The sequence below is a fragment of the Mastomys coucha genome, unplaced genomic scaffold (genome assembly GCF_008632895.1).
Source record: "Mastomys coucha isolate ucsf_1 unplaced genomic scaffold, UCSF_Mcou_1 pScaffold5, whole genome shotgun sequence".
NCBI classification, from domain to species: domain Eukaryota; kingdom Metazoa; phylum Chordata; class Mammalia; order Rodentia; family Muridae; genus Mastomys; species Mastomys coucha.
Window position 1 is genome coordinate 57,181,730 of NW_022196911.1, and position 22,500 is coordinate 57,204,229.

At 46.6% G+C, this 22,500-nt stretch overlaps 1 protein-coding gene across 6 annotated transcripts in view; it reads left to right on the top strand.

Annotated features, from left to right (window-relative positions):
• The window catches only part of Specc1 (sperm antigen with calponin homology and coiled-coil domains 1), a 293,053-nt gene that overhangs the window by 83,847 nt on the left and 186,706 nt on the right, over positions 1-22,500 (top strand). For 4 of the 6 annotated variants that reach the window (XM_031353951.1, XM_031353956.1, XM_031353955.1 and 1 more), the window contains 2 exons: positions 8,592-8,761; positions 19,587-19,719. In XM_031353951.1, coding sequence (XP_031209811.1) covers positions 8,615-8,761; positions 19,587-19,719 — 280 coding nt within the window. In that variant the 5' untranslated portion in view covers positions 8,592-8,614. Of the gene's footprint in view, positions 1-2,423; positions 2,506-8,591; positions 8,762-19,586; positions 19,720-22,500 lie in introns of those variants that run through there. The other 2 variants (XM_031353952.1, XM_031353953.1) reach the window with 2 other exon arrangements.

Sequence of the window (22,500 nt, forward strand, 5' to 3'; positions counted from 1 at the left end):
CACAGAGAGAGTAGCAGCAAGCAGAGGGAGCAGCAGGCACAGAGGGAGCAGCAGCAAGCATAGAGGGAGCAGCAGGCACAGAGAGAGTAGCAGGCACAGAGGGAGCAGCAGTCACAGAGGGAGCAGCAGGCACAGAGGGAGCAGCAGGCACAGAGGGAGCAGCAGGCAAAGAGGGAGCAGCAGCAAGCAGAGGGAGCAGCAGGCACAGAGTTCGCTAGGAGAGAGCAGATGTCTGAAGGAGCTAAGGTAGAGTGAGCAGTGGCTAGCACTGGGGGCCAAGTAGAGAGCTGGACAGGGCCTGAAACCTTGGGATTATGATACATGACTTGGCTTTTTATTCCAAATGCAGTGAGAAGTGAGAGGTCAGCATGTTCTCTGTGACACAATATAATTTGTAGTGTGTGTGTGTGTGTGTGTGTGTGTGTGTGTGTGTGTGTGTTTCTTTGCTGGGCCTTGAGCCCAGGGTCTTGGATATACATGGCAAGCACACACTCTACAGCTAAACAGCACCCCGGCCCCCTTGTGAGTGATGCTAGATTTTCCATTATTGTAACAAAACACCTAAGATAAACAATGGAAGAGAGTGTGCTGGGTCCTTTTATGTCAAGCTGGCCCAGGCTAGAGTCACCTGAGAGGAGGGGACGTCAACTGAGAAAATGCCTCCATAAGACTGGGCTGTTGGCAAGCCTGCAGAGCATTTTCTGAGTTAGTGATTGATGTGGGAGGGCCCAGCCCATTGTGGGTGGGGCCACCCTTGGGCCCTGGTGGTCATGGGGTCTATAAGAAAGCAGACTGAGCAAGCCATGGAGAGCTCTGCATCAATCAGCACTTTCCTCCAGCTTCCCTCCCCCTTTGAGTTCCTGTCCTGACTCTCCTCACTGACGGACTGTCACCTGGAAGTGTACGCTGAAAAAAAAACCCTTTCCTCTCCAAGTTGCTTTGGTCATGGTGTTTCATCACAGCAATAGTAACCTGACTAGGACCGAGAGGATCACAGTGTGAGGTTCCAGGCATGGTTGGTTGGCCACCTGGTGGGTGGGAGGCAGAGAGAGGGAGATAGCGAGAGCGCACCGCCCGTACTTGGAGGCTCCCCCCTTTACCCGCTTCTGATCCGTCAGTCTCACAGCCTATTGGAGGGTGCCGCCCTTCAGCAGACTCTCCCTTTACTTGCTTTCCCATGTATCTGCAAATGCCCTCGCAGATACAAATGCCCATTAATTACCCAGTGTAAGGTTTCTTTTCTGCCCTTTGCAGTGATGGGGCTTGAATGCGGGGGTCTTGTAACACCAGGCAAAGCACTCCACACCCGAGCTTCGTCCCCAGCTCCGTAAAGTATTTACTGTGAAACCTCTCGAAGGGACTTAGACATTGAATGAGGAGGAGCAGTGGCCTGGGACTGGGTGCACAGGGGGCAGGTGGCACTGGCTGGCCAGCCTACCTCAGGGCGTTAGCTGCTTTCTTGTTCCTTAGTGCCGATCTGTAAACCCTAGAAGTCAGTGGCTACTTGGCAAGGGAGTCAGGAACAGGAGAGATAATAAAAGGATATGCTTGTCATTGTGCTGGCTCATGGTTGATAAATACTAGCTTCAAAATAAGGATAAGTGGATGGTTTTTAGGAGAAAGTGACCAATCCCAAATGAGCCTGCAGAAGTCTGGTAGGAATGCAGGGAGGGACGAGGGACATGCTGGCACAGGTTTGTGCTGGGTACAGGGGCCTTACAGAAACAGAGCAAGATCTGCCCATGTGGATGGTTGTGGATTTGACAGATGAGCCTAAGACAGAGTCCAAAATGATGCTGGGGTTGAGTCTGGATGACTGAAAGCAAGATGGCTGAAGGTAGACAGGGAAGTTGGGAGTGAGACCGGTTGTGAGGATCTATTCAGGACTCTGCTAAAGCTTGTGGGGGACAAGCAGGCCCCACGGGAGTACCCTCTGAGTAAGTTTACAGGTCTGGTGGGCAGGTGGGTAAGGGGTCAGACGGCCTAGGAGTCCCTAGAAGACCCTGGTGGCTGGAGAAACAGATTCTATAGGGAGTTGACTTAAGTTCAGTTTGGAAGGTAGTGTTTAAGTGAGCCAGCCAAGGGAGCTGGGCGGGTATCCTCGGTTTCCTGTGTTTGTGCCAGGCAGGGCCACCAGAGACATTGGCCTCACACACCAGCCTCTCTAGCATGCCATGGGGAGGGAGCAATGGCTGCTTCGAGAGTTTTTTTTTCCCCCCCAGCCGCATCCTCTGCATCTCGGTGGTGGATTAGATTTTCTCCTGAAGTACATACACATCTCTGGAATCCTGGTCCAGCTCCCTCTGGGCCTTAGCTGCCTGCTTCACTGTCCCCTGCAGGCTAGCGATGTGGAGGATGATAGCCCTAGGGTTCTACAAGCTCTGCCTTGCCCTCATTCCTGTCAGCTCCACTCTGTTTCCCAGCAGGCATTCCAGGCAGAGGTGGAGACGACCAGATGCCTCAAACCAGGACAGAACAAATATGACTCAGGATGCTTCAGCCCGGGTAGGCATCAAAGCCTCCGGCTCCCTGTCTTCTTACCCTCGCTTTGTTCTTCTGCCATGTGTTCTTTAAAACTGCTCCCAAAGAAAGGGCTCGGGAGGGATCTTGTTTCCATCTCCTTTCCCTGCAGCTTTGTCTCATTCCCTTCAAGTCTCTGATGTGAAGCCACATGATAAGTAAGGAAATAACTGCCCATTAGTGGTCACTCCGCTCCGCAGGCCGCCAGCTTCTTGGTTCGGCTTTGGAGCCAGAAGGACACCCCAGACTAGTAGTTCTAAGCACTTGATCTCGGAATAGCCGCGGATTGCAGCCTCCGCCACCACCTGCATTTCGTAGTCATGACCGCCCTGCCTTGGTTTCTCATTCCGGGTTGTGCCCTGTCTCTGTTACTTGCGGTCCCCGCCCTTGGCAGAGTGCCTTGATTCCTGAGTCCCTGACATCATTCCTTTCCAAGCTCGTGATATGCCAGCGCCCAAATCGCTCCCGTGTAGCTTTTGCAGGGGATGGGACCAGTGAGTCCTGGTGTGCAGCTTCTCTTCTGATGCAGTGTGGAAATCTTTCCTTCCCCCACTCCAGCATCCCCCTCCTCGTTGACCACAGAGGAATTTATGCTATTGGGATGGCTTCTTTCATCTCCAAGCCATAGGAAATAGTCATTTGGAAGCATATCCTGTGAGCACCGCTGAAGTGGGAGGAGGACAGTTAACAGTTAGTTCTGGGTTCCATGGGAAGCCCAGCAGGTGCCTGGCCAGGACCCCACGGCCCAGACCCTGCTTCCCCCACAGCACTGCTAACATTCTGGTCTAGATGCCTCATTGTCCTGGGATTCCTCTGGTGGGCAGGATGCCTAGTGGCACCTCTAGCCTCTATTCAGTAGCACCCTGAAGTGTGCCTTTGTGAATTCCCTGTCTCCCCTGGGGGCAGAGTTATCTCAGGCCTGGAATTGGCCCATCCAAGTGCCTGGAGTAAGCTAAATACTGTCCTCCTAGTCTTCGGCTAGATATTTTCAGCCTGCGGGTCCCTGGCGCAGCACTTCCTGCCCGGTCCCATGGTAATTGAACTATGTGCTCATTTCTATTTTCCTGGTTCTCCAGATTGAATGCTTTAGCTTGCTGCTTCCTACTGCTTATTGTGTTTGCAGCTGAGACCTGAACGCCCTCCCACTCTCAGAGACTCATTATTTTCTGTTCATCCAGAATGGTTTCCCAGTCAGTCACCTTCCAGTTTTCTTGCCTTAAAAGGGAAATAAAGATGAGGTCCCCAGATAGCACCAGCAGGTTAAGATAAGACCACAGTTCCTAAACCTTTGCTGGGACACAGTACCTTTGCGTATTTCTAAAATACACTGTCATGCCCCGCTTCCTCTCCGCCCTCCCCGCCCCCTTCTTCTTTCTTCACTACTTTATGCTATACAGTTCATGGGAGACAGTTTAAATGTAAGTCACACACTGGTCTGAACAGGAATGAAGTGTGGCATCAAAATAAAATGCTTGAGATAAAAAAAAAAAGTTCCTGGGAAGACACTCCCTCCATCTCCCATCCTTTCTCTTGAATGAGTTCCCAGATTCAACTCTAATTTCTTAATCAATTTGACCCTTTGTATTGTTTATGGGGAGTTTAAAAAAAAATCAGAGAACTAAGGCTAGAGATTTTTTTTTCCCCTTCTGGTTCCCCCTGTGCTTGGCCAGAGGCCACCTATTCATTTTCTGTCCCTAACTCACATCCAGGAGAGAAGCATTAGTCAGCGAGTCAGCGCGTGTGCTCACCTGTGTTTATCTTGTGGCAGCCCGGATGGTCTAAACCAATCCTAAGGCTGCAAAGCATGTCGTCTGTGTTCATTTCCCTCTCTGCTTCCCCATGCCCGTATTTTTGGATGAAAACAGGCTGTTCTGTGTACAGGAAGAACACTTGCCTGGTATATCTGGCAGCCTCCTGTTCTGAAGATGTAACGGAGCCATGGCTGTGTATTGTCAAGCTAACAAGCAGTGCCCCGACTGGCATAATGGACAGAAGGCAGCCTGTGGTTGTGAAGGACCTTCTGTTGCCACTTGTAACGCCATCTGATGCTGAGAGGCACAGAGTTCAGACATGCACAGGCTCCCAGTCAGCAAGGAGCTGGACCCGCTGTGGTGTTAATGCACAGTGCTCTTGCTTCTCATGTGGGCGGAGATTATCCGGATGCCTGTCCAACCTGGTTTCAAGCTTGGCTACAGATGAGTTCTGTGATCTAGGCAAGTTGCTTGACTTCCCCGAGTCAAAGGAAATTTCCTCTTCTCTATGATGGGAGTGTTTTAGTTTGTTAGAGATAAAATGGGTGCCTTATAAACAAGTGAGAGACACTGCTCACAGTTGTGGAAGCCCAAAAGTCCCAGATCTGGGCCAGCAAATTCAATGTCTAATGGGAATCCTCTGTCTGGTTCATAGTGTGACCTTCTAATTGTGGCCCCATTTGATAGAAGGACAAAAATATTCCCTCAGGCCATTTCTGTAAGGGGGTTTGCTCTCCTGACCAAACTTTCTCCCAGACGTCCCACTTCCTAACAGCGCCACACTAGGGATTTGGTTTCATCATGTGAATTTGAGGACTACACCAATACTCAGACAATAGCACAAGGCAACACCATCGAAGGCTGAGATAACTCCCACAAGGTATTTGCCAGCACCTTCTAATCACAGTGGAATGGTATGGCTGCCCTATCCGTGACAACACAGGGGACCCATCCTCCTTCCTCACTTCTTGCTGTGCCTGCTTTGATCTTGTGTACTGAGTTGTCACTTCTCTAGGCTGGTGCTGAGAGGTCACTCCTGGACGCCCTGTCTGGCATTTGCCCTCCTTGTAAGGCAGAGAGAAGTGTGTGTGTGTGGGGGGGGGGTCCTTAAAAGTGTTGGAGAATTTCCCAGCTCCCATGTGCCTAGTTTATAGAGCTAAGGTACCAGAGAAAACCGATGAGCAGCAGAGCTATCCCAAGCCAATGGCTTCTGGATCCCTTTTCTCATGAACTCAGGATGAAATTCACCAACAATGAGTGGATGAGTTTAGAAAGTAAAGTTAGTATAGGATTTTAGGTGGGCTCTTGAGAGGAAAAAGGAGGGCAGAGCTCCTGTAGAGCAGGAGGGGGTCCCAGAAGACGTGGTACCATAGAGCAGCTAAGCTAGGGGCTTCTTGTAGTACTTAGAGCAGAAAATGCATGGGGAGATGAGCTGGTCAGTCCAGCTGGCCTACCCATGGGTGTCTAGATGCTTCACAGTTTGACTCTATCTTTACATATGTTTTCTAGGCAGTACAGCTCACTCAGATTGTGTAAAATGAGAAAAACATTAATAAGAAACCAGAACAAGAGCCAGAGCCCCCTTCTGGCATGTCTGGCCTCTGGCCAGGACAAGACAGATGACATTGTTGGCTTGTGCTCAAGGACAAGAATGGTCATCCCTATTCCTAAAATGCTTGACCTGTTTAGATATCCTGCTCTCATCCCTGGGGATGACTCTTCCTGGATACTGTGGGTGAGATGTTAATGATTCATTATGGAGCATCTTGAATTCTGAAAGCTGGAACTGTCAGGAAGGAGGCTAGCAGGTGGGAGAGTAGAGAAGGAAGGCCGGAGTCCAGTGGAGATGACCGTAAGAGCAGAGAATGGCAGACTCTCGGAGAGTAGTATGGATGTCTTCCCTGTGAATAACTTTATCAGATTCAGAATATTTGAGGAGAGTAGAGAAAGCGATGTAGCAAGAAGTGACTGGAGAAGCAGCAGAGCAAACAACATGCTGACAAGAAAAACAAAAGTTAAAGCCCATAACCCCATCCAGCCCCTCAGACTCGTTACCAGACATTAAGAGCTGAGATTATATATTTGAATTTGGATAAGATTAATTAACTGATTGAGTCCTCTTAAAATGTCAAGAAAGTGGTTGACAGGAGAAACAGCCATCCTTTCCTGGCTACTCCTGACTCCTCCATAGTTTTCTGGGAAGTAGACGAGGGGCATTGTCATCTTAAGGTAAGCGTGTCAGGTTTGGAAAGCGAATACCTAACGTGTTCATGAAGTAAGCCCTACACTGCTTATTTCTAAGTAGTTCCAATAGCATAAAATGGGATGTTGGCTAAGTGGATACTTCGTTTAAACGATCTCTATGAGTCAGCTCTACAGGGTACTACTGGTTAGCTCGTAGTCAGGCTGCGTTCGCTCCTTCTATAACTGAGAGAGTATTAATAAAATTAGTCACTGCACAGGTCTTAACCTAAGGATTCTTTCACTGTTGCTGTGGAAACCAGAAAGAAAAACATGGGTTGAGAAAGAAAAATAATCAGCACCGACCATCAGTAACATACATTGGCAGCGAGCCGCTTTTCTTAATACTGAATTTTTAAGAAATCACAAGACCTGGAACCAAGCTGAGCCTGAGAAGGTTCTGAGCTAGTCATGAAACCGAAGACATGTACCATTGTTCTTGGGGAAAAAGTGTGGGAAGCAAATAGCAGTCCTTTTATTTTCTTTTACCAATAATGAATCTGTGTGTGTGTGTGTGTGTGTGTGTGTGTGTGTGTGTGTGTGTACATGCATGTGTGTCTGGCAGTGCCAGGCATGGGACCTAGGACCTAGTTTATACCAAGCACGAGCTTGAGCAGTGCTGCCGAGTCGCTAACAAAGAATTTCATCGTTAGCCATGTTTACATAGCTGTAGAACATATCAGCTAAACAGGGCCTATGTAGCTGGGAGTCTAATCACCTTGCTTAAACAGAAAGAGGAACTGGGTGACTCTGGGAGAGACAGATATTGTCTGTTGAAATGGTTTCTTCTGGTCAGGAAAGGGAGAGGAGTGTAAAGTGGCGGTGGCCTGAGCTGGGCTTCAGAGCCGTGTGTGGTTTATCCAGGAGTCCTGGGATGCGGGGAGGCAGAGGAGACTCTCCATTCTGAGTCCCATGAGACTGGCTGCTGGAATTGCTTGTCACCCGTTGGTGTTCTTTAAAAGGATGGAGCACTGTGGTTTTAGATGCCTTGAGCTGTATCGGAGCCCATGAAGATAGGCGGGGGCAAGATGGTGGCGGAAGAAAGATACCAGGACTTTTGATTCAGCCTTGTGATGCTGTAGACAGCAGAGGCTGCGGCTTAGAGGATGAAAGTGATCATGGACGACAGTCAATGGCTGCACCTGGGATGCCCATTCTTCTGTCTCTGTGTTCAGAGTTTTCTCCTCGGTCTTCAGCTGCAATCTGCTACTGTTTGTTTGTTTTGTTTTTTTTGAGGCAGGATTTGTCTATGTAACAGAGCCCAGAATCCTGGCTGTCCTAGATTCACTGTGTAGATCAGGCTGGCCTCGAAATCTGCCTGCCTCTGCCTCCGGAGTGCTGGGATTAAAGGCATGTGACACCGTGCCTTGGAAGCAGGCATCTGTATCCTTTTTTTTTTTTTAAAGATTTATTTTATTCATTTTATGTGTATGAGTACACTGTAGCTTGAGCCATCATGTGTGTGGCTGCTGGGAATTGAACACAGGACCTCTGCCGCCCACTCGCTCCGGCCCTGCTTGTCCCAGCGTAATACACTGTAGCTGTCTTCAGACACACCAGAAGAGAGCGTCAGATGTCATTACGGGTGGTTGTGAGCCACCATGTGGTTGCTGGGATCCAAACTCAGGACCTTCTGAAGAGCAGTCAGTGCTCTTACCCGCTGAGCCATCTCACCAGCCCTGGCATCTATATCTTGATAAAAGCTGCTGGAGTGTGTGTGTATGTGTGTGTGCGCATGCATGTGTAAAAGCACACATGCATGAGTGTGCTTACAGATGTGTAGTATAACACAAATCTATGTCTGTGACAAGAATAAGCTATCATTTGCTGAAAAGTACTATCAGTATCAATCATGTTCCATATATATTTTAATAAACTGGTAGACACCTCCAGAGGTGTAAAGTCAAGCAGCATGCAGAGGCAGAATGTCAGGAATAGAGTGTTGTGTACCTGCCTAAACACTAACACTCGCTCCGTGGTAGCAACCGTGAGCTTGGTGAGTGGAGTTTGTAAAAATTCATCATATCACTCACAAATATAGTATTGGAGACACATGTTTCCCTTTTTACCCTCCTACAGAGAAGAAGTTTCCGAAGGACATCATGCGGAGTGCCACCAAGCCCTGGAGTCCAGTCGCCAAAGCAGGCAGCCATGGTCCTGATCGCACTCGGCCCCTCCCAGGGACTCCTTCTGGCATGAAGAGCTCCAAGTCTTCAACCTCGCTGGCCTTCGAATCTCGGCTTAGTAAGGTACAGACTTTCAGGGCAGGGATGAAGAGGGCAATTACTGAACCCCATTGGCTCTTGAAGAGGGGACCCGGAGAAACAGCCAACCCTGACCTAAGGGATGGAGTGAATAGAGGGCAGTGGGGTGCTCCAGGGTGGAGAAAGGACCATGCGAGAGGTTTGATGCAGCACTTGAGGCAGTCTGTTCTGGCTCCCCTAGATGGAGTCAGGGTCATACAGAACCATCCTGATCCTTGCTTGACTTGTCTACATGGTTGATAATGCCCTCTGCCAAGGACTGCATTCTGCTCTCATTCCCTCCCTCCTCCCTCCTCCCTCCTCCCTTCTCCCTCCTCCCTTCTCCCTCCTCCCTCCTCCTTACCCCCTTGGCATCTAAGGGAGGACAGGCCCGAGTCTGGGCTCAGCTTTTCCCCTCTTACGTCCACCCTCTGTGTCAGGGTTCCTTCCACGAACTGTAGTCCTTCCTTTCTGTGATAGGATGAAATTCATAGACAGTATTGCTAGCTGCAAGTAGGCATTTGAAAAACCAATGCAGTAACGTGAGCGTGAGTAAAAGGGAGGCATTCAGTTCCCTGTGTTTCTCCCTATCCGCAATGCCCAAGCCTGGCTGTACAAAGGCCCCATGGAATTCCCGAGGGCACCGGCACGCCATGAAGGATGCTGCCGAGGAAGAGAAATGCCGAATGCTCTCGGGACATTCCAAGCCAGGGTGCATCTTCCATTTTTCACTATGATGGTTATGCTCTTAAGAAGTCAAGGCACCTGAGAATTGTAAGGGAAATGCCTTGTCTTCCTACATGACATTAAGGGAGGCCATAGGCCCAAAAGATGATCCAAGGTGGTCCACACATGATATGACACATCCAAAGAATCAATGAAAACTGGGACAGAGGCCTTTTTTACAAAATTGTCATGTGTATTACAGAATGTGTAAATTTCCCATCCTGCCACATATTAATATCAATTGCACATCTATTCACGGTGACATCTAAAAGTGCACACTCCCAGATTACAGGACTGTCCCCTTTGAGAGCAGTTCTCCAGGTGACAGCACCTGTTCTGTGGATAGTATCCAGATTTCCATAGCTAATCAGGAGCCTTCCCACTGCCTTGAGTGTCAGGCTGCCACCCAAGTGTAACAAGTCCAAGCCCATCTCTATCACCTCCCAGGCTGCGCCCCCTTGGTCCGCTCTTCCCTTTAGCTTCCTTAGACCGGAGTCCTCAGCATCAGCCTTGTTCATGTCCCACAATGCACCAGTGAAAGGCCATTCCTTCTGCCTTAGGAAGAGGTTTTACCTGAAGCCACATGGCCTCCTCTGTGACCTCCTGGCCAAGGCCCAGCCTTCCCAAACCACTGCTCTGCTTTCATCTTGGTGTTCTAGCATTCTGTCCTCAACACACACATACACTTCTATGTATGATATATCGTTTTAGGTAGAGTGAAGGCTGACTGTCCACAGAATGGGTCATCTTATCCACTTGATTATTGACCTAGCTTAAAGATGAATCTTCTCACCCTGAAGGATGCAGATTTAATTTAATTAAGAAAAACAATCTCTCACAGGTGTGCCCAAACACCTGGGTTTTAGTTAATTCCAGATGTAGTCAAGTTGACAACCAAGAATAGCCATCACAGTAGACTAGGCACAGCTAACAATATTTATTTTAACTAAAAGTTTAGTTACAGCTGGGCATAATGCTGCATGCCTTTAATCCCAGCGTTCAGGAGGCAGAGGCAGAAGTAAACTTTCTGTGAATTTGAATTCAGTCTGTGAGTTCTGGGACAGTCGGGGCTACATAGAGAGACCCTGTCTCAAAATGCATTAAAAAATAAATTAAACATTAAAACCATAATAGCACATTTTAAGATTCAGATTTTAAGTGAATATATTCATACCACCAATAATATACTGAAAATATTTCCTATGCATATCAGTAATATTTGGAATGTATTGAATATATTTTAAACTGACACAGAGCTGGCTATGTAGGTTGAAACTTGCCCTCCTCCTGTCTCAACTTTCTGAATGCTAAGATTGCAAGCATGTACCACCATACTCAACTCTCTCTTTATTTTATGTATGTGAGTACACTGTCCTGTTGCTCGCTGTCTTCAGATACACCAAAAGAGGGCATCAGATCCCATTACAGATGACACACCATGTGGTTGCTGGGAATTGAACTCAGGACCTTTAGAAGAGCAGTCAGGCCCAATCATGGAGCACGCCTTTAATCCCAGCACTTGGGAGGCAGAGGCAGGCAGATTTCTGAGTTCAAGGTCAGTCTGGTCTACAGAGTGAGCTCCAGGACAACCACAGAGGAACCTTGTCTTGAAAAAAACAAAAAAACAAAAAACAAAAAGAAAACAAAGAAGAGCAGTCAGTGTTCTTAATGGTTGCATGCTCAGCTCTTTTAAGCAGTCTTTGGAACAGATTTTTATTAAAATATTATCACATCATTTCCCCTTTCTTTTGCTCCCTCCAGCCCTTTCATTCCCCCACCCCCTCTCCCTCTCAAATTCATGGCCTCCTTATTGTTACACACATACACACACACACACTCACACTCACACTAGTAAATATATAAATACAACCTGCTCAGTCCGTTTAGTGTTACTTGTACGTAAATGTTTTCAGGGCTGACCAGTTGCTATTGGACAACAATTAGGGAGCTTATCCCTAGGAGGACTATTTCTCTCTGTCTCAGCATTCCTTACTTACCTGGAGCTCTTTTTCTGGGGTTGAGGGAACCCCTTGAGATTTCCCCCTTCCATGTCGGCACGTCTATTGCTGGTGTACCTATTCCGGTTTTGTTTAAGGAGCCACGAAAGTCAAAGTATCGTGGGTGAAGCTTCCCTGTCATTCCTAGGAGACATAATCTCATTGCAGATTTCTTGATCCTCTGGCTTGTACAGTGCCCACAACCAGTTGTTCTTGGCAGTTTGACTGGTTGTGGTTTTCTGTGATGGTCTCTGTCTATTGCAAAGAGAAGTTTCTTTCACGAGGGGTGAGAGCTATAATTATCTATGGGTATGAGGATGTCACACCATGACCACAGCAACTCTTAGAAAACATTTAATTGGAGCTGGCTTATAGATAGCTTCAGAGGTTTAGTACGTTATCACCCTAGAAGACAGTGCTGGAGAAGGAACTGAGAAGTCTACATCTTGATCCACAGGCAGTATGGGGCATAGCTTGAGCATATGAGACCTCAAAGCCCATCTCCACAGTGACACACTTCCTCCCATAAGACCACACCTACTCCAACAAGGCCACACCTCCTAATAGTGACACTCCCTTTGTCCAAGCATTCAAACACAAGAATCTGCGGGGGCCATTCCTGTTCAAACCACCACAAGGATATTGTTACAATGCAATTAGGAATTATGATGCTTTGATATGGTGTGGGAGTAGCTTCTGTCTCCTCTAAGATCCATGACCTCACTAACCCTGAGTAGGAGGCTAGGTTTACTGTAACAGGCATGATTTTGCTCCTGTTAAGCAAGCCTTTAAGTTCACTTAGCTGTTGGATACTGTCAGGACACACATGCCACTACTGTACTCTTAGGGGTATCTTGCTGTGCACATCATTGCTCCCCTCCCTTGGCAGATCTCATAACACCTTCTTGTGCTATTAAGCTAGTTTCTGGAAGGATGCTTTCAAGCCAGTTTCAAGATGGATCCTCTGAGTCCTGTCTGAAGTACATGGCATCTTCAGAAATAGGGACCGATCTTCAATCTCTGGGTATCAACCAAGGGCAAGGGCTGTAGCCAATATTATTTTGGGAGTCTCTTAGACTCTCCTGATTAACAAATCGAAAAGGGAGTTTCTCGTGCCTGGTACTGTTTTTTTTTTTTTTATTAGATAGTCTATGGTTCTTAGGCAAACATTATCAGCCCAATACACACACACACACACACACACACACACACACACACACACACACATACACACACATACACACACACACACACGTATATATGTGTATATATATTTCTATATATGATATATAATTTTAGGTAGATTAAAAAGTAATGATTCCCCATGACTTACTCAAACATCCTGTGGTGATTTGAATGAGAATGACCCCCTAGGCTCATATGTTTGAATACTTGGCCCCCAGTTTGTAGAAATATTTGAGGAAGATTACGAAGTGTGGTCTTTTTAGAGGAAGTGTGTTACATCCTTTCCCTAGCTTTGAGACCTCATAAGCCTCCCACCATCCCTAGTGATCTCTCTGCCTCCCGCTTATGAACCCAGACTTGAGCTCTCAGCTCTTCCTGCCCCCATAATTGAACATTTCTTTTGTAAGTTGCCTTGATCATGATATTTGTCACAGCATTATAAGAGTAACTAACTCATAACTATCTTAGGGCTTCATTGCTGTGAAGAGATACCGTGACCAAGGCAACTCTTATAAAAGCAAACCTTTAATTTCAGCTGGCTTACAGTCTCCGAAGTTTGGGCCATTAACATCATAGTGGGAAGCATGGCAGCATGCAGGCAGACTTGGTGCAGGAGGAGCCAAGAGCTCTACATCTTCATCTGAAGGCCGCATTAGAAGACTGCAGCTAGAAGGCTCTCTTCTGCACTGGGCAGAACTTGAGGACACACTTCCTCCAACAGGGCCACACCTCCTAATAGTGCCACTTCCCATGGGCCAAGCATATTCAACCCACCACGATACCCTTAGTGTTATTTTCCCTCCTCCTCCCCACCCCTCTTTTATTACGACCTTCCACCCTCCTCTCAATGAAAACCCCCTCCCCCTTTCTCCTCCATGTCACTGTATGCTGCTAGTCCCTCTCAAGCACTTCTGACTCCCTCCCATGTAGCTTTTTACTTCACAACATTTGTCTTTTTGTGACTGGATTACCTCACTCGAGATAATAATATTTTCTAGTTCCATCCATTTGCCTGGCTAGGCCCAGGTGCGAGATGTGAGGTGGGCTAGGCAGAGAGGTTGGGTGTCAGGACAGTATTTAAGAAATGCACAGGAGTGTTCCTGAGGATAGTGTAATGCTGACCGTTCCAACAGCAAACATTGCTTCAGCAACTTCTTCTTTCACAGGGAGTGTTGGGGGAGAGCAGGTACTTGTGTGGTAGGCTTCCTGTTCTCCATTGTGATGCATGAGCTTTCTTGGCCTGATACTGGATACTGTGAAGACAACAGCCCGGCCTCAGGAAGAGCTGAACTGTGCCTGCACCTTGCCAACCCTGCCCTTTCCAGCTGAGGGTGGGCAGAAGACCACGGAAACTCCAGAGAGCAGGAGAGAAGAGGGGAAATGTGATGATCAGGGAAGCAAGCAGATTTGTTTCCCCAGGGAGAACTTACAGGCAGCTAGGGCAATGGGATCTCTAGCACATATCCCTACAGCACCGCTGGGCCACACAGGTGATGTTTGTCTGAGAGTAAATGAATGTGGACGTCTTGACTGCTCACAAATAGGAAACTGGATCCACCCAAAATAGAACTGAATCCCCAAACTCAGAAGCTGGAAGAGCAAGGCAAGGGATGGAATGCAGGGAGAGTGGGCAAGGATGCTGCTGTGAACCCCTCCGCACGGTATTCAAGCAGCAGTGTGCATGCTCTGGCTTCAACACGCCACATCACTCCAGCCGCAATAAAGGGCCAAGCCTGTGAATCAAGGCTTACTTAGTTACAGTCAACAAAACGTTGGTCTGAGTTTGTATGAGCAGAAAAGAAATTCAAGTCGTATATCACTGTTCACAGGCATTTTCTTCCAGGATTACCATGGATGCCAAACTCTGTGGGTGCTTAGGGGCCTGATCAGAAACAGTGTGGTGTTTTCACAGAACCTTCAAGTCCTTCCTGTGTGCCTTAGACTCTAGCATCTCTGGATTAGTTACAATATCTAATTCTATGTAAATGCTGTTATATTGTACTGTTTTAGGAATCAGACGAGGAGAACACTCTGTATTTTATGTACAGATGCTATTTTTTTTTCTCCACTGTTTCTAAGTAGAGTTTGGCTAAGTCCAAGGATGTCAGTACAATGAACAGATCCCAAGATTCCCACATCTCTGTGGGACAAAGGGTTCAAGAAAGCATCTCAGAGGGGCTAGGCCAAGAAAGACTGGACTTTAAAGCTAGTCTCTACTCACCTCTGCCCACTGCTTTTCTCTCACCTCCTAATGCCTGGCTTCTCCTGGTGTACATATGAAGCATATGGCTAGTCTGCTCACCTCCTGTGTATGCCTAGTCACCTTTTATTCATGTTCTACTTGTTGACAAAAGGAAAGGAGAACAACAAAGAAAAAAACCTGAGTAGTTAGATGCTGGTCTCATGCTAGGTCTACACAGGCTGCTAGGCCCTACAGCTAGGGCCCTTTTTGAGGAGGTCAAGTTGTCCCAGCATGTCCTGTAGCAGTATATCCTGGGAGGAGTACAGCCTTCCAGCAGGGTCCATTGTCTGAGTCTTGAAACCTAAGCAGTGTTCCTTGGCAGTTCCTACAGAATGCCCTCAATATGGTTGCCACTAGCCACCTTTGGCAAGGGAGCCCTTGGAATGTAGTCAATCAAAATGGAAAGAGATGGTCTTTTTTTGGGGGGGGAGGGGTTCAAGACAGGGTTTCTCTGCCACTGCCTGGCAACTGGAGAGATGGTCTTAAACTAGGCTTAAAGAGTTAGTACCAAAACTTGGAAGATAGCTCACTAATATGTGAGCTATGAGTTGACACTTGAGCCAATCACAGACGTGTGACATGGCTCTATAAGATTATAGCAGGGCTGTAGAATTTCTGTAGCCTAGTGGCATGGCTATTGTAGTGTCAGAGCACAGTGCACTGCTCCTGTGTGTGTGTGGTAATGTGTTTGTGTGACTGCTTTGCCAGTCATATGAGGAAATGGCAACCCAGCTATCTATCCACTATGATAAAGTTTCAGATGCTGATAACCAGCTGTGTTTCTGGTTTATGTGTTTGCTCTATGTTTGATAACTATTCTGGAGCATACCTGCTTAACAAAGAAAGATGTGTGCTATGAAATCGCCTTGAGGCTGAGGCAGTCTCATTCATAGGTGCTGTTGCTTTGTCTCCTGAGTATGTCCTTTCCCTTGTCTTGACTTAATCTTGTCTTGTTTATTCATCATGACCCAAAAAAGAATATCTGTATACATACACACATATGTATATTATCCATATACTCTTTATATTTACCATATAGCTTATAGTATAGTGATTTGTGGACATAGATTCTGTGATGTTTATACCACAAAAGAATTGCCTAGGGCAGGCGTGGTGGCGCACGCCTTTAATCCCAGCACTTGGAAGCAGAGGCAGGTGGATTTCTGAGTTCGAGGCCAGCCTGGTCTACAGAGTGAGCTCCAGGACAGCCAGGGCTATGCAGAGAAACCCTGTCTCAAAAAAAAAAAAAAAAAAATTGCCTAACTATGCGTTTCTCAGGATATCTCTTCATTAAATGGCTATGAGCATTTTATATTGTTCACATATTGATAATATTTTGATAGATTCACTTAAAAATAAACAAGTTCCTTGTCTCTGTGTGTGTGTGTTCATTTGGGGATGTGTATGGGTGTGCATGTATGTGTGTGTGGAAGCCAGAGGTCAACATCAGGGGTCTTATTTGATTGCTATCTACCTATATTCTGAGACGATCTTACTAAACCAGGAGTTCACCAGTTGGCTAGGCTGGCTGGCCCGGGGACTCTAGGCATCCATCTGTCTCTGTTTTCCCTGGGTTGTTGCTGCACTTTTATGTAGATGCTGGGGATCTGAACTCAGGTCCTCATGCCTATGCTACAGGCACTTCACTGACATAACCATCATCCATGAGGTCTTTGTCTATCTGTCTGCCTGTCTGTCTCTCCTGTCCATCAATTCATCCATCCCTCCCTTCCTCTATCCCTTTCCTTCCTTCCATCCTTCCTTCATATCTCCCTTTTTCCCTTCTACTTTCTCTTTCTCCTTCCCTCCCTCCCTCCCTCCTTCCCTCTCTCTCTTTCTCTCCCCCCTCTCTTTCTTTCTTTCTTTCTTTCTTTCTTTCTTTCTTTCTTTCTTTCTTTCTTCCTTTCTTTCTTTCAACAGGATCTCACTGTCCTGGAACTCACTGTATAGACCAGGCTGGCCTCAAACTCACAGAGATCTGCTTTCCTCTGCCTCCCAAGTGATGTAACTATAGGTGTGTGCTACCACATGCTGTATAAAATGTATTTTAAAAATTTAATGCCATTATCATTGTGGGGCTGGGACAGAAGTGTGGAGTTCAGTTTGGGAATCTATTCTCTCCTGCCACTATGGTTCTGGAGACCAAACTCAGGTTGGTCGGGCTTGTGTAACAAGCACTTTTACCCACTGAGGCATCTGGCCAGTCCAACATAGCTTCTTTATTTGTTTTAGTTTACTTTTTAATGTAGTTGCCAGACAATGCAAATTTACGAGGTGAATCATATTCAATTTCTACAGACAGGGTGCTCTAAACATTGTCACAGTCCCTGGAAATGTCTGCCTCACACCTGGGGACTCAGCAACTTGGTGGTTGGTGTTGAGTCCAAGGAAAGACTAAGTTAGGTGTGTGCATTTAAATAAACCCTCACCACAGTTGATAGTTGCTTGCATTTGAGGACCACAAACAGAGAGTTACCTGCCACTAGGATCTTTTTTTGTTTTTGTTTTTGTTTTTTGTGGTGGCTGATAATGATGGAGCTTTGCAGTTCTCTCTCATCTCTGTTAATGGAGAGGAATGTTTTTAGTTACTTTAATCTGCAAGGCATTGAAATCTTTTCCTTTGTGAGCTCAGGTGCTCATCAGCTTAAATCCCATTGAACCCTTAGTATGAGTACTTACTACACATACCAAAGCAACACCTGAGCTCACCTTCTTGGGAATCTTCCATAGTGAGCCAGAAACCTAGTAGGGTGCTGAGCTGCCTCTGGGTAACAGGAAACAAAGCCTCAAATGGAGAAAGAGGAGAAAGAACGTTAGGCAGTAACTGAATCTGGTGCTCCCCCTGGTATGTCCCCTGGTATGTATGCCTCCTACAGCAGAGGGAGTAGAGTAGATTGGGTGCTTCGCTTTGCTTCTAAGGCATGGTGGGTTCATTTGTCGTTGTTACATCCTACATCTTGGCGAAGTTTCAGGGCAATAAAGCTTTCTCATTCAGAATTCCTCATTGCAGGTGCAGGGGGGAATAAGTATTCCCCTTAAAAGCTCTGCTGGCTGATGAGGAGCAGCTCCATACCTACTTTTCTTGCCATGTGTACTAGTATGTGTGTGCTGTGTGTGTGTGTGTGTGTGTGTGTGTGTGTGTGTGTGTGCAGGTATGCATACGCCTGCACATGGAGGGGACAACCTCAAGTGCTTAGAACATTAATGAGGTTAATGAGAGATACCTTTGGGTACATCTGGAAAGGCTTTTCTGGAAAGGATTAACTGAGGAGGGAAGACCCACCAAGTAATAAAGACAAAGGAGAGAGGCATCTGGACTCCAGAAGCTCCCATCCCCTCATCCTCACACTGATCTGTTGAGGAGTAAACGGGCAGCCTCTTGCACTGGTCCTTTCCAGGCATCATGGACTGTATTCCCTGAACTGTGAGCCAAAACAGAACAGGAACCTGATCTAGCTAGCAGGCAGGGCCTCAAACAAAGATGACAGAGGAACGTTGCTTGCTATCTTGCTCCCTAGCCTTTGCTCTGCTAGATTCCTTGTAAAGCCCAGGGCCATGTACATAATAATGCTACTGCCTCAGGGCTGGAGAGATGGCTTAGTGGTTAAGAGCACTGACTGTTCTTCCAGAGGACCTGGGTTCAATTCCCAGCACCCACATGGCACCTCATAACTGCCTATTTTTATTTATTATATGCACATATAACAAAAATAAATCAATCTTTAAAAAGAATGTCACTGCCCAGAGTGGGCTGGGCCCTTCTACATCAACTAGCAATTAAGAAAATGTCACACAGACATGGCCACAGGCCAATTGAAGGTCCTCCTCCCAGTGTGTCATATCGACAACTAGAATGAACCAATAGTCTACTTGGCAAGTCTTAGGCCAATGAGACACTTAATAGAAACATGGTGTATAGTGGTTATCTTCTAACTTCCACATGTATGTGCACACTCGTATGTGCACACTCGTGCACAAACATGAATATGTACACAGAACAGCGGCTCAGAGAGATTGCCCTGAACCTCAACAGAGACTTTGGACTTTTAGACTGTTAAGACTTTGGGTCTCGCCGAGCGGTGGTGGTGCACGCCTTTTATCCCAGCACTTGGGAGGCAGAGGCAGGCGGATTTCTGAGTTCAAGGCCAGCCTAGTCTACAGAGTAAGTTCCAGGACAGCCAGGGCTATACAGAGAAAGCTTGTCTCAAAAAAACAAAAAACAAAAAAAACCAAAACAACAAAAAAAAGACTTTGGGACTCAATGTGGTGAGCACATATATGAAGGGTTGGTTATATTGTGTTACAGCAGGTGACTCTTTAACTCAAGCTACAGGGCCTTCATTCTGTCTGAAATGTAGGAATTTGATGGAGTCATCTGAGATTTTTCTCCTTCATGTGTTCTAGTCTAGGTTTGGCTTAAAAGTTACTGATCAGTGTTACTATATCAGAGCACATGTTAGCTCCCTGACTTATTTACAGAAGGTAGAGTGTAACTTCCTGGTCCAGGATAAACATCTTCTTTGCCTGTGTCCAATAGCAGCTGTTCCATGTTCTCGGGGGTTGAGCTAAGCACCTTTTCCCCTCACACAGCCCCTGTTATTCTACCTAAACTACTGGCCCTGGTGGGCATAGAATTTCTCACCGTGTCTGTCCTCTCACCGTCCCTACAACTTCTCTCTAGCTCAAGAGGGCCAGCAGCGAGGACATGCTCAACAAACCTGGAAGTGCCTCATCAGGGGTGGCGAGACTGAAGAAGACCTCAACCTCTGGAGCCATCTCTGAGCTCACCGAGAGCCGCCTGAGGAGCAACACAGGTAGGAGCGACCTCCGTGGCCATCTTGTTCTGTGGAAGCTCTTTTTGACTCATGATCCCTCCTCTGATCATCCTGGCCTGGATCTGATCTGGGGGCATAGTCCTTACTTGCAGAGTCTGTATCCTGGGGAGGCAGGCAGAAAACAAAAGCAGTGGTTTACCCTGCCACCCCAGGAGTCCATTTGTCGTGTGTGTGTGTGTGTGTGTGTGTGTGTGTGTGTGTGTGTGTGTGTGTGATCCTTTTAGCAAGGTGGGCATCCTGGGTGATGGTAATGATGGCAGTGGATTGTGGAAAGGCCCAAGATGAAGAACAGCTGAGGTCTTCCTTGACCATGATGGGTGTAGGTCGGTGCTATGCTTTCTGCCTTTGACCCATTTCACAAAAATATTACATTCCAAAGATGATTCTTCCTTCAAGAACTCTAATGTGAGGACTGAATATAGCTTTGGTTGTAGGAAGGGCCCATATTTCTGTACGATGACTTAGATGTTTTAAAGACTGAATTCAGCTGGGCAGTGGTGGTGCTCACCTTTAATCCCGGCACTTGGGAAGCAGAGGCAGGTGGATTTCTGATTTGAGGCCAGCCTGGTCTACAGAGTGAGTTTCAGGACAGCCAGGGCTATACAGAGAAACCCTGCCTCGAAACAAACAAACAAAGACTGATTTCATATTAAATACAACAAATGAAAGTAAGCTTATCTTCACCAAGTAAGCCTCTGTTTCCAAAGTTTAACAGATGCCATTAAAAGTAATTAACTAATTGATTAATTAAAAAGTAATACCAGCCTTATTCTCAATATTAATGCCAAAAGGAGACATTAAGATGTCAGCAAATGCTCTCCAAAAAGTTTTTAAAGGACAGCAGCAGACAGCATAACTGAGTGGATTTACAGCAGACAGCATAACTGAGTGGATTTACACCATCTTAAGTGAATGAGGGTCTTGGAAGATGGCTCAGTGGTTAAGCATTGCTGCTCTTCCAGAGGTTCAGTTCTCAGCACCCACATTGTGGCTCATAGCTATCTGTAAGTCCAGGTCAGGGGATTCAACACTCTCTCCTAACCTCCATGGGGACTGCACACATGTGATGCACAAGCAAACATACATACAGGCAAAACATGCATATACATAAAATAAAATTAAATCTTTTTTAAGTGAGCAAATGAATGATTATCATAATTATATAACCTGCCAGGCATATCATAGGGCAAAGAAAAGCCACATGGTCAACTTGATAGATATGGGAGATGGAACTGTTAGAATTAGCCACCGTTCTGGCTTAGTAACAAACTCTTGACAAGCCATTGGGTGGGGGTTGGGGTGCCACTTCTAGCAAAGAAGTATGTATCTTGGTCCACGTGACAACACACACCTGTCTGATGCTCAGACAGGATGTCTCCTGAATCCACAAGTCCAAGCCTAGTTAGGCAAGACATAGACTTCACACAAAAAAATAAACAGCACTCAGAAAGTGTGGCAGGAGGATCAGGAGCTTAGAGCCAGCCTGGGCTACATGGTGCCTTGTCTGAAAGAAAAAAAATTAAGTTCTTTGATCAGCGACTGTTTAGAAAATATAATGTTGGAAGAAATGATCTCATGTAAGAAAGGGTGGAAGGTGGAATGCTTAGCAATAAACTTAATTATGTAAGAGCCTATACACTTAAGGGAAATCTAACACCCCTTTGAAGAGCACATGTGTGTCCTTGTGAATAAATGGAAGGACATGCGTGGGTTTGGAACAAGAAGTTAAATATAGTAAAGACTGAATTCAGTGGTGCTACATATTAAATGTAATAAGGGTGTCTAAATTATTCCATCAACTCATTTGCATCCTAACTAACATATCAATGTGGAGCTTGGAGCAGCCAACAAGCACTAGGCCCTGCGGAGGTATTTGGGTTGTCCTGACTGGGAGGTTACACTTCCACCTAGTGGATAGAGAGCAGAGATGCTGCTAATTGTGGAGCGTTCAGGACAGCCAGAGTGTCCTGCCTGACTGGGTAGGCCTCTGCTGGGAAGTCCTGAAGTAACACCCCAGGGAGATACTGAAGAAGAGCAATTCAAGGACTAACCCGAAGCAAACAGGCAGCACCGTGGAGCCGCCTGCAGGCAGCCAGGATACACAGCATATACGGTACAGGGTAAAGGTGGTTTATGTCAAGTTGGAGCCTGTGGCTGTGGATCAGGGTCAAGCTTTAGTTCAGCAGGTAAGAGGCCCTGAGTTCAATCCCTAGCACTGAAGAAAGGCCAAAGAAAGGAAGTTAAGTTAAAACCGGATAACTCTGAAAAGTGAAACGGGATCTCATCTCATTCTTACAAAAATAAGTCACAGGGATGTGGGAGGGTAAGATGCTTACTGTGCAAGCATGAAGATCTAAGTTCTGTCCCTAATGCCCATGTGCGAAGCCAAATGAGGCAGTGCTTGCCTGTTACGTCAGCACTGGGGAAGGAGACAGGTGGATTCCCAGGGCCTACTGACCAGCCAGCCTGGCAAGTGGTGAGTCCTAGGTTCAATGAGAAACCTGTGTCAAAAAACAAAACAAAAACAAAAACAAACCAAAAAAGGTGGAGAGCGATCAGAGAAGACATTCAGTGCTGACCTTTGGCCTCCATATCAACACGCTTAATCTGCATGTACACACACACAATCACACATGCACATGGATACTACAAGCACATTCACATTTGTACATACACAGACACAATACAAGTTCTGAAAATAAGACATCCAAGAGTTAACCTGCAGTGGGAATAAAGGAGATGAAGAGGGACTTCCATCAT